This window comes from Eptatretus burgeri, chromosome 7 (genome assembly GCF_056783735.1).
Source record: "Eptatretus burgeri isolate ZD-2024b chromosome 7, Ebu_testis_v1, whole genome shotgun sequence".
NCBI lineage: Eukaryota > Metazoa > Chordata > Myxini > Myxiniformes > Myxinidae > Eptatretus > Eptatretus burgeri.
In genome coordinates, this window is record NC_140967.1 from 21,585,212 (window position 1) to 21,597,856 (window position 12,645).

The window sequence follows — 12,645 nt, forward strand, 5'->3', positions numbered from 1 at the left end:
CAAAATGTAAAATTTGGCTTTTCTGATAGGAATAATGATAACAATGGCAATACCAGGATAAATGCTGTTCTTATCATTATATGACGACCAGGGTCAGAATCAAACAATTTAATCAATTACTTTCTCAATACTGCACAATGTACTCCTTTTTAACAATGAGTCCCAAAAAGGTTTACTTAATGATGCAAAAAGCTTGTAAGTCCACTTTCAAGAAAGGGCCAACACATGACACAAGGAATACAAGCATTTATGAAGGTGAGTGGTCGTGAGAGAAGCAAGAGTTCTGATGATGATATTTTTTTGACGTAGAAGTAGAAGGGATTTTTGCCATGAAAAATAGGAGAAAAAATAAGGAAGAAGAAGATGGAAAAAAAAGAAGTCAGAAGGAAGAATGAGATGGTATCCTAGTATCATCACATATTTTGAATCAAACGGTCAGAATAAGAAGATACAATCCGCAACATAATCGACAAAAATAGAGCTTGAGGGTGGAGTTTCAGCTCAGAAAATATAATTACCCCAAAAAAATCCATATAGAAACCAATGTACATATTATATTAGAGCAAGTTGGGTCACCGGATCAATATCGGGTTATTTAGACTTCAGTAAACCACCAACAAGATTGATGTTTAAAGGTGGAGCAAAAATTAACCTTGGAGTGCACCATGGCAATGATGAGCCAAATGGCCTCTTTGAATTGTTTTATTTTGACAATGACCTTCTGCGTCCGACTTAATGTGGTTGAGCAAATTCCGAGGCAATCGGCCCAAGAGTATAGAACTGTATAGAAATAAAACAAAGGGACACACATGGCAACCTGTTGAGGAAGTAGATCCCATACATATTGTTAAGAGTTTTCCGGCCGGGTTATGAGCGACTTCTCGGACCAGATTCCTGACCTTTGACTATGAAGCTGACAAACCACAGGTAACTCCATGGCATGACGGGTTGCTAAGCAACCAAGGACACTGTCCGAGGTGATTAATTTAGGTGGTGTCCTCGCGTCCAATTCCTGCAAAACCTTCCTGACAAATTAATTTCCCCAGAGAGGGAACTGTGCTCTCGATGCGCCACTCCGATGGATCAAGAATGGCCAAGCGGAACCGTAAGTAGGATGTCGGGTAGTCTCTGACAGTAGCAAAACCCCAATCCACTGTTTACACACAAGTGTCTAACCAATAGAGAAAGAGTCAATGGGGCTTGGTTGGAAACGAATGGTCATGTTTACAAATAAAGCACTATTTACAAACAATGCAGTGTCACAAAAGAAAGCATTATGCCCTTATACAGTCACCTTATGATGAAACTACATACATAGGTTCCTCATTTATTCCAGGTAAGTAGACAAGTAAGAGTGAGAGACAGATACAGAAGGTGGGGCTCGTTGATGACCCCTTGCTCACCCGATGTAACTCTGCTTGCTTATGGTAGTCCCAACGTGAAAAGGGGAGAGGGAAGGGAGAAGAGAGGGTAATGGTGTAATGCGTCATGTGGGAAGAAATGCGGTGAATGCTTCGTAATGTGTGAGAGGAAATTGTGACTGCGAATCAGTAAAGCAGCTCTGAGTGAATTGAGGATTGGCAATTGCTGAATGCTCTTGTGCGTTCCAAGTGAAGGATTAGAAATATGGAATGCAAGAGAAAGATAGTGCAAGTCAGTAAGTAATCGCCGACACCTCCAGGGAAAGCGCTTCGTAGATCGTCAGCTCTCGCTCTGCAGCTCGCTCAAACGCTCCCAACAGATACCGTCTGCACAGTGGCTCATTTTCTCATGGCTTGTTCCTTGAGGACTCCTGGCTGTCTTGTTCCCTGGACGGACACAGCCCCGAGGCCTGGGATGCCCGGACTTATAAAGCCTCTGGCCCAGGCGTGGCCTCGAGTCAACCAGCATCTCTGTGCAGCTTGTGCCTCACGGGTGCTGCCTTTTCATTGGAGTGCTGCTGTTGTTCAGCTGCGCTCGTTGGTTTATCAGTGCGGGTGCCAGGCAGGACCGAATGGCAGCCAAGTGGTATGATGCGGGTGCTGTGCAGGACCGAATGGCACTCAAGCACTTTGATGCGGCACTGCACAGGATGGAATGGCACTCAAGCACGATTAAGCGGCACCGCACAGGACGGAATGGCACTCAAGCGAGCGCGATGATGCAGCAATTGGTAACCTGAGTTTTGTCGGTGTAATATTGGTTTTGTAAAGCATGTTGTTTGTGTGTATGGATGCACAGCAAAGAGGTGCTGAGGAGGAGGGGGAGGTTAAGAGGGATGGGGAGAAACATAAAAAGAGCTGTAAGAAGAGAGGGGATCTAGAGAAGAGTTACAAAGGGAATTCGAACGTGCTACACAAACACAACGCATTCCCTGTTCATGGATACATGGGGAAAAGTAATCTATCCAAACAAAATACTACTGATATACGTAAACTCCAGGGTTCCTCATGTGTTGGATGTAACTCCCGCGGTCTTCCAAAACCACAACACCATGTTAATGACAGGCTGATGCTGTGTTGGTTTGGCGTATGTATAATAAAATAATTCCATCATGGCTGCTCACTGAACTGGTGTATTTCTCGATCAATCCCGGCATCCGTTACATGACCAAGGTGACGAATGGTCTTGACAGCTGAAAATAATATTACTCCTGAGTGTAATATCAAAGAGTATTTCTTTAGCACTTAAAAAAAAAAAAATCGAGGAACACCAAGAATAATCTTTGGTAAATATGACTTATAAGATAGTCATACTTATTGTATTTACAAACTCACCTGGCTCGATCTTGATAATCTTGATAGCCACCAGTTCTCCAGTCTGCACATTCGAAGCCTACAGGGAATGATAAGAAAAGATTAGGTCTTCCATTTTTTTTTTCCATCAACACCAAAATTTGCTCAAGCAATTACTTTGTTGTATGAAGACCACACTTTTGGCCTGTGCGTTATTTATGGGCCCAAATTAAGAGTAAACTGTTCTCCATGTGCTTGGAGATCAATGGTAAATGGTGTTCGATGTTAGCAGTTGTCAACATTGCAGAAAGCCAATAACGTGAACAATAGCAAATATGATGAAAAAGAATGAGTATGCCATCTTCAACGAAAACAGCTGAAGCAGAGGGGGATAGTCGGAGAATGGGAGACAGGGAGCACCAAAACTTGACTGTAGATTATAAAGCAGGACAATGCTGGAAGGCAAAGCTCAAATTACACTTGGTTTTCACATGAGTGTACAATGTACATTTTAATTATCTTGTTTCATTATTGCTCATTGATGTTTGAATGCAATTCAAAGATGAAGGATGTGATGTACATGCTTGATCTGAAGTTGTTGGGTGTGCATGTGGATATTTGGAGAGACGAGTGTCTCATGAGAAGTATAAGGGAAGTGGTGTGTTTGTGGGGTCTCAGGTTTTGATTTTATTATATTTTTAAAATTTCCCATGCTTTGAGGCCTCACAAAGCTAAACCCTTTTGGGCTATCCCACAATTTATTCTTATAATATAATTTTATGCGATATCATTTTTTGACTGTCGCTGACATTAAGACGAATAAAACAAATCCCGAAAAAAATCAGACAAAATTAGATGTTTTTCGACAAAAACAATGCATTTTTAATAACAAAATAGATGTGTGGCTCTCGGATCTGTCCCCTTGAGAGATTGCTTATTCATAAGGTCTATTCGACGTGTGTTTGCATTTTTAGAGGTCCCTTGAAGTGTTCTGAATGAAATTGGGAGATATGAACTTTTTTTTTCTTAATCTGGGGGAAAATGAATGGGTCACTGCTGCTGTTTTGTGAGATCCATGCATACTATATAGGACCCCTTTTGAAGCTCTTCCAGCCATGGGGAGAGGAGTTTGGTCCTGTCCTCTTGCGTTTTCACTGTCTGCCTTTTTTCTGGATTTCTTTTGATTTTATGTGGAACACCTCGAAGGACATTTAGTAATATGATGCATGCATGCATACTGTATAGGACCCCTTTAAAAGCTCTTCCCGGCCACGGCGGAAATGAGGAGGGGTGGGGAAGAGGAGAGGAGGGAGACGGGTTGAGAGAGTAGATAGGGGGGGATATATTGCGGTACTACTTTGAAAGCTTTTGAAATACTCTAACTCTATAGGACCCCTTTGAAAGCTCTTCCTAACAGTAGGAGAATATGGGGAGGGAGAGGGGAGAGGGATTGGGGGGAAAAATTGAAAAAGGGGGAGGGAGGTTGGAGCGGGGAGAGTGGGGAAGGCGAGAGGAGAGAATTGGGGTGAAGGAGGATGGGGGGAGGAAAGAGTGGAGTGGAGAGAAGGGGAAGGAGATGGAAGAGTTGAGGTCTTGAAGTCACATTTTACATTATGTGGAAAACAGGTTTCTGCTAGTATACTGTGTATATGTATGTATATGTGTGTGTGTGTGTGTGTGTGTGTGTGTGTGTGTGTGTGTGTGTGTGTGTGTGTGTGTGTGTGTGTGTGTGTGTGTGTGTGTGTGTGTGTGTATATATATATATATATATATATATATATATATATATATATATATATATATATATATATTTTTTTTTTCTTCAGGCTAATGCAGTGTCTGTCTGTCCAACCCTGAAACATGGAAACACTCCAAGAGAAAACAAGGACAAATGTGTCCAAGAGCAGCGTCCTAAAGGTTTTGTCGGCTAAAAAAAAAAAAAAAAAACTTCCGATATTTCGTCACGTGCCTTGATTAAGCCAATAGCGAGACCCGTCAGAGTGTATTTACGTATTTACGAAATATCGTGTATTTACGAAATTACAATATATTAAATGGAATAATCTTTAAATAGTAACGTGAACTTTTCGAAACATTTAAATCAAATGTCCGAATATATTTAAAAGTTCATGATAGACGCGCTCAAAAGGCACCCTTAATGCGAGGATGTGTACAAGTGCTTAGTATTAAAGGAGATCCGGATCGTGTATATAAAGGAGCCGAGTCCTAATATAAAGGTTTTGTCTTCACAACAAGAAGAACAAGAAGAACAACAACAACAACGCCGAGCTCTCTATGAGCAGCGTTCGCTACGCGAGATTCTGCTAAAAATTGAGTAAAAGTTGCTTCAGAATAATGCAAACCTATGGGGGAAATTATATATTTTTTAATCAGACAAAATGTAAATTGAACATGGGTGCTGTATAGGCAACAGACCGCTGCCTCGATTGCTCGTGAAAAAAACTTCTTTTCTGCTAACAAATACAACCCCATTTTTGAGCTCTTTCAACCAGCACAAAAATAAAAAGCTTCCCTTTTTTCCTTTTTATATAAAAAAAAACAAAAACACGGGTTTCTTTTATTATTGTTTTTGTGTGGAGTGTCAAGGTTCATGGAAGAGCTACATCGTTTGCTATTAAACTGCTGGTAACAGATATCCATAATCACACATTTTCAGGTTTAACACTTTTTCAGAAAATCAAGATGGCAAAAAATGAGAAACTAAAGAGGGTGCAGTGGTATTAATGGGCCACTATTAATAGAAAATATATGCATATTGTTTCGGAAGTGATGTGCCCTGGCCATGGCTATAAGTGGTGTGGCAGTTCCAGGCTGCCTGTGTTGCAGTGTTGTGGCCTCATGTTGAGCGATTGATACAGCTCAGTTTTCTTACAAAACAACATCTTGTTCGTGGTTCGATTTAACAGTGCGCTTCGGGGGTTAGCTACCTAAACTGGCCGTGGAACTGAAAATAATTGTGAAAATTATCAACAAAATGATCTAAGTTGATGAAATTTACAGGAGATTGGCTACACAGTGCTGTGATGATGGCTCATCAAGCAAATCCGTATTTCAAGGGTTTGAATCATTTTAAGATTCTACATTCTTTGTTAAGATATCCCTGTGTCATAAGAGGCGACCAGGTCAGGTCAGGTCAGGTATGGGAGCATGTACCAGAACAGCACGTCGCTGCGTCCACTTTCCGCCGGTACTCCAGGGGCCTCCGTCTGGCCATCCCCCAGGCAGATGCCAGGCCCATCCCCATCTCCTTAAGATGATGGTCAACCTGTTGCAACCATGAGGCACGTGGTCGACCCACTGGCCTCCTCCACTCATGAGACTCCCTCGCTGAGAGAATCTGGTGAGCAGGATCAAAGTCAGGAAAACGAGCCACATGTCCATACAGCCGCAACTGACGCTCACGGACTATGCAGGTAACAAATCTCATCTGAGTCTCTCTCAGCAACCGCTCGTTGGACACAAAATCCGACCAGCAATAGCCAAGGATTCTCCGAAGAGACCTGGTACCAAAGGAATTAAGTCTCCGTCTCAGATCCTTGGTCAGAGTCCAAGTCTCGCACCCATAGAGCAAGACTGGAAGTACCAAGGACCTGAAGACTCGGACTTTCGTCCTCCCGCACAGGTACCGGCAGCGCCACACCCCATGATCCAGTGAATCCATGACTCCCCAGGCCCGACCCAGACGTCTATTGACCTCTGACTCGCAGCCAGCAGAGACATGAATATCACTGCCAAGGTAAGTGAATCTCTCCACGACCTCACCATCCTCACCACAAACAGACACAGACAGGACAGCAGCATCCAATATGTCACCGAAAGCCTGGATCTTAGTTTTGACCCAAGAAACCCGTAATCCCAACGGCTCCGACTCCTCATTCAGCACCTCGAGGGCCCCCAAGAGGATGTCTAAAGTCTCCGCAAAGATGACTGCATCATCTGCAAAGTCAAGGTCCGAGATCTTGACATTCCCAAAAGACGCACCGCAACTTGATCTCTCCGACATCCTCCCTAGAATCCAGTCCATACAAGTGCTGAAAAGTGTGGGGGCAAGTACACATCCCTGACGAACTCCAGTAACAACTGGAAATAAGTCAGAGATGGTACCACCACACTTCACAGCACTCTCAGTACCAGAGTAGAGTTCAGACATCAGATCGATCAGTTTTGGTGGCACCCCACGAAGACCAAGAATCCTCCAGAGGACATCCCGATTCACTGAATCGAACGCTTTACAGAGATCAACATAGGCTGCAAGCAGCCCCTGCCGAAACTCTCATCTGCGTTCGGTGAGGACACGAAGTGCAAGGATACGGTCAATCGTTGACCTCTTTGGTGTAAAGCCTGACTGCTCTGGACGCTGGTGCTCAAGCAGATGGTGGCGAACCCTATCGAGAATTATCCGAGCAAAGACCTTGCCCGGCACTGAGAGCAGCGTCACCCCTCGGTAGTTGTTGCAGTCTTGGCGATCACCCTTCCCTTTCCAGAGAGGGACAACAAGGCCCCTCTTCCAGTCAGTTGGGATGATGCCTGTGTTCCAGGCAGAGCACAAAACTGCATGCAACGACACGAGTGCAGCATTTCCACCAGCCTTGAGAAGTTCGGCATGGATGCCACAGATCCCTGGAGCTTTGCCCCGTTTCAACTGGTTCACCGCAGCCCGTGTTTCCACAAGCGTAGGTGGACCACAGTTGATTCAAGGGTCAGCAACAGGGATTGTAACACCCTTGACGTCCAACTCAACAGTTGGGGGATCAGCCTGGGACAACCGCTCAAAGTAACCGGCCCAGCGGACCTTCACTTCAGACTCCTCTGTCAAGAGCCTACCACTCTCTGCTCGAACTGCAGTGCTCCGAGGGATGGGCTTGGATGAACGTAATGCGCGAATTCCCCTGTAAGCGGGACGAGAATCACCTGTCCACAGGTGATGCTCTACCCCCTCACAGATTCCTCGCACATAGGCCTCCTTGTCCACCCTCAGTGCACGTACAGTTTTACGCCTCAGCTCCCTGAACAGCTCAGCTCTGCCATTCAGCCTGGCCCTGCGACTCTGGTCAATGGTATCCAGTGTCCCTTGAGAGACAAAATTCTTCTTTGCCCTGCGGTGAGCTCCAAGGCATCCACCGGCAACATCAAGGACGGTGGTCTTGAAGGCGCTCCACAACTCTTCAGGACCCCCCAAAGCACCCAGACCCCCCAAGTGTCCACTCAGCCTGTTCGCAAACTCCTCAGCTACTCTCTCATCCCTGAGCTTGGCAACATCCAGCCTCAGCTGGGATGGTACCATTCTCCAGGATTTAAGGTGCAGCTTTAGAGTTGCTACAACAAGCCTGTGGTCAGTATTGAGGAACTGAGCACTCCGGTAGACCCTGCAGTTCTGGATCATCCTCCAACGACCGTCAATGAGGACATGCTCAATCTCCTTTGCCACACCGCCAGCGTTGGAATACCAAGTCCAGCGATGAGCTTGTGGGCGCTGAAACCATGAACCAGCCACCCTAAGTCCATGACTTCTTGCAAAGTCAAGGAACTTAGTGCTATTCTGGTTCATAGTTCCTGACCCATGGGGACCAACACACACCTCATAACCGTCCCTATCAGTTCCAGTCGATGCATTGAAATCCCCCAAGACGAGAAGTGTATCTCGTCTGGGGCACTGATCAACCACAGACTCTAGCGTGGCGTAGAATGCATCCTTCACGGTGAGATCACTCGCCTCAGTCGGAGCATAAACAGAGACCAGGGAAATGACACCTAAGGAGTGACGAATCCTTAATCTCATAATACGCTCGTTGACCGGTCTCCGAACCTCAGAGAGAGCTGCAATCCCGATGTCCAAACGCTTGAGCTCAGATGATAACAGAGACAGGTGATCATCCTCTCTTAGGGATAGGACATTCCAGGCACCCACCCGAAGGGACCGCCTCAGGTTAACCCAAGGAGACCGCCGTCTGGTGGACGACACCTCAGCACCACTCCGACACACTCTCCCGCAATCTGACCCAGGGATGTTACCCCGTGGTTTCCCTCCTATCAAAGATTGGGGGTCCCGAAGGCTTTGCCCCAATCCTGTCATCCGGTGAGCTGCCCTGCGAAGGGAAGCTGCACAGGAGGTACTCCCACGGTGTGGGTTTTCAGATTTTTTTTGCGTTTTTGCCTTTTGCGGAATGAAGGGTTTTACGGTGTCCGGAGTGCAAATCCTGCCACCAACCTCCTAATAAGAAGTGACCCAACTGCAGGAGGACGTCCGCAGACACAGTTGGGCACTAGATATGGATGGCCGTTGGCTCACAAAGAGCTCCTCCGCCCTTTGACAGGTTTTGTTTTTAATCCTGCTGGGTGTCCATATCCAAACACCCTCCTCACCAGAAAACCTGGTGGAGGAGACGGTTTAGTCGCCGACAACCCGACCATGGAACAGGTTAGTACAGGTTTACATGGTACCTGTAACAGGTCACAGATCGAACCTGACCTGACCTGACTGACCTGAGGCGACCAGGGTTGCGTCAGGAAGGGCATCCGGCGTAAAACCTGTGCCAAATCATTATGCGGATCATAACGCATGATCCGCTGTGGCGACCCCTAACGGGAGCAGCCGAAGGAAGAAGAAGAAGAAGAAATTCTTTGTTAAGCATTTTTTCCCCAATGCAATGTGAAGCCGGAACCACAGCTCTGCACCCTTCCGTATCTTAGGATGAATGTTGTGCTTCTTCCATATTGATTCCAGCTTCAATCAAATCTTTCCAAACTCTTTTCTTCCATTTGGTTTTTAGGTCTTCCCACTAGCCATCTTCTGTTCATCTTGCTTTAATATGTTATTTTCAGTTGCATTTCCTCATCCATTCTTTCAATACATCCAAACCATTTCAGTCGAGATGTATATAGATATGTTTGAATTCACTGGAATTTGTTTAAGTTTTTCAACATTCATCCGAGGTCTTTTAACATCCACCCAAGTCTTTTAACGTCCATCTGAGGTCTTTTAAAGTCCATTTTAACATCCATTACCGTATTTTCAAGCAAATAACCCACCCCCTGGTATACCTCGCACCTGGGGAAAAAAGTGCTCCAGGAAAATTTCAAGCACGTATAACCTGCACACGGGTATACCCCACAAGCCAGCTTTCCTCCACATGACTGGGAGCTACATGATCTCCATATTTCCAGCAGCCAACATGACTTGGTTGTGAAGGGCCAACGAATGACTCTTTTCAATACAACTGCGGTAAATAACCAATTGACATTAAAATTAATATATTGAGAAAGGGTTGTTGTAATAATGAAGGTTGGCTGCACCAAAGTGTTAAAATACATATAACATAATATAATTCCTTTCGCACCGTAAAGGTGAATTGGGCTGCCGAGGCAGTTTCATTGGCAAAGAGTACAGTCCTGGAGAGGTCGCCACTCCGACACAAGTTACCCCAATTGGTGATTACCCCAGTACAATGGTACTCATTTCACCGACCTTGGGGAAGGATGACAGGCTGAGTCAACCCCACTTGGTGTTAATTCAACAGTGAAAAGGGGCTTGAACTCAGGACTCTAACGTCCCAACCCAGCCACCTTAACTGCTAAGACAAATGTGTTAAAACTAGCATTGTTTCCAGTACCGATGTGTTAAAAACCAGCATAATTTCCGGTACCAATTTGTTAAAAACCAATGTGGTTTCCGGTACCAATGTGTTAAAAACCAGTATTGTTTCCGGTACCGATGTGTTAAAAACCAGTATTGTTTCCGGTATCGATTTGTTAAAAACCAGCATTGTTTCCGGTACCCATGTGTTAAAAACCAGCATTGTTTCCGGTACCGATGATTTAAATACCAGCATTGTTTCCGGTACCAATGTGTTAAAAACCAGCATTGTTTCTGGTACCCATGTGTTAAAAACCAGCATTGTTTCCGGTACCGATGATTTAAATACCAGCATTGTTTCTGGTACCAATGTGTTAAAAACCAGCATTGTTTCCGGTACTGATGTGTTAAAAACCAGCATTGTTTCCGGTACCGATGTGATAAAAACCAGCATTGTTTCTGGTATCGATGTGTTAAAATCCAGCATTGTTTCTGGTACCGATGTGTTAAAAACCAGCATTGTTTCTGGTACCAATGTGTTAAAAACCAGCATTGTTTCCGGTACCGATGTGTTAAATACCAGCATTGTTTCTGGTACCCATGTGTTAAAAACCAGCATCGTTTCCGGTACCAATGTGTTAAATACCAGCATTGTTTCTGGTACCGATGTGATAAAAACCAGCGTGGTTTCCGGTACCCATGTGTTAAAAACCAACATTGTTTCTGGTACCGATGTGATAAAGAATAACATTGTTTCTGGTACCAGATGTGATAAAAATTAACATTGTTTCTGCTACCGATGTATTAAAAACTAACATTGTTTCTGGTACCGATGTGATAAAAACCAGCATTGTTTCTGGTACCGGTGTTAAAAACCAGCGTGGTTTCCGGTACAAATGTGTTAAAAACCAGCATTGTTTCTGGTACCGATGTGATAAACACAAGCATTGTTTCCTGTACCAATGTGTTAAATACCAGCATTGTTTCTGGTACCCATGTGTTAAAAACCAGCATCGTTTCCGGTACCAATGTGTTAAATACCAGCATTGTTTCTGGTACCGATGTGATAAAAACCAGCGTGGTTTCCGGTACCCATGTGTTAAAAACCAACATTGTTTCTGGTACCGATGTGATAAAGACTAACATTGTTTCTGGTACCAGATGTGATAAAAATTAACATTGTTTCTGCTACCGATGTATTAAAAACTAACATTGTTTCTGGTACCGATGTGATAAAAACCAGCATTGTTTCTGGTACCGGTGTTAAAAACCAGCGTGGTTTCCGGTACAAATGTGTTAAATACCAGCATTGTTTCTGGTACCGGTGTGATAAAAACCAGCATTGTTTCTGGTGCTGTGTTAAATACCAGCATTGTTTCCGGTACCGATGTGTTAAATACCAGCATTGTTTCCGGTACCGATGTGATAAAAAACCAGCATTGTTTATGGTGCTGATGTGTTAAATACCAGCGTGGTTTCCGGTACCCATGTGTTAAAAACTAACATTGTTTCTGGTACCGATGTGTTAAATACCAGCATTGTTTCCGGTACCGATGTGTTAAATACCAGCATTGTTTCCGGTACCGATGTGTTAAATACCAGCATTGTTTCTGGTACCGATGTGATAAAAAACCAGCATTGTTTCTGGTGCTGATGTGTTAAATACCAGCATTGTTTCTGGTATGATTTGTTAAATACCAGCATTGTTTCTGGTACCGAAGTGATAAAAACCAGCATTGTTTCTGGTGCTGATGTGTTAAATACCAGCGTGGTTTCCGGTACCCATGTGTTAAAAACCAACATTGTTTCTGGTACCTATGTGATAAAAATTAACATTGTTTCTGCTACCGATGTATTAAAAACTAACATTGTTTCTGGTACCGATGTGATAAACACAAGCATTGTTTCTCGTACCGATGTGTTAAAAACCAGCATTGTTTCCGGTACCGATGTGTTAAAAACCAGCATTGTTTCCGGTACCGATGTGATAAAAACCAGCATTGTTTCTGGTATCGATGTGTTAAAATCCAGCATTGTTTCTGGTACCGATGTGTTAAAAACCAGCATTGTTTCTGGTACCAATGTGTTAAAAACCAGCATTGTTTCCGGTACCGATGTGTTAAATACCAGCATTGTTTCTGGTACCCATGTGTTAAAAACCAGCATTGTTTCCGGTACCAATGTGTTAAATACCAGCATTGTTTCTGGTACCGATGTGATAAAAACCAGCATTGTTTCTGGTGCTGATGTGTTAAATACCAGCGTGGTTTCCGGTACCCATGTGTTAAAAACCAACATTGTTTCTGGTACCGATGTGATAAAGACTAACATTGTTTC

The 12,645-nt window shown here is 44.1% G+C and overlaps 1 protein-coding gene across 9 annotated transcripts in view; it reads right to left on the minus strand.

Annotated features, from left to right (window-relative positions):
* The window catches only part of LOC147022808 (mitogen-activated protein kinase kinase kinase kinase 5-like), a 149,995-nt gene that overhangs the window by 121,238 nt on the left and 16,112 nt on the right, over positions 1-12,645 (minus strand). For 3 of the 9 annotated variants that reach the window (XM_085887628.1, XM_085887634.1, XM_085887631.1), the window contains exon 2: positions 2,757-2,814. In XM_085887628.1, the coding sequence (XP_085743754.1) occupies positions 2,757-2,814 (58 nt within the window). Of the gene's footprint in view, positions 1-1,403; positions 1,422-1,675; positions 2,525-2,545; positions 2,615-2,756; positions 2,815-12,645 lie in introns of those variants that run through there. The other 6 variants (XM_085887627.1, XM_085887626.1, XM_085887629.1 and 3 more) reach the window with 5 other exon arrangements.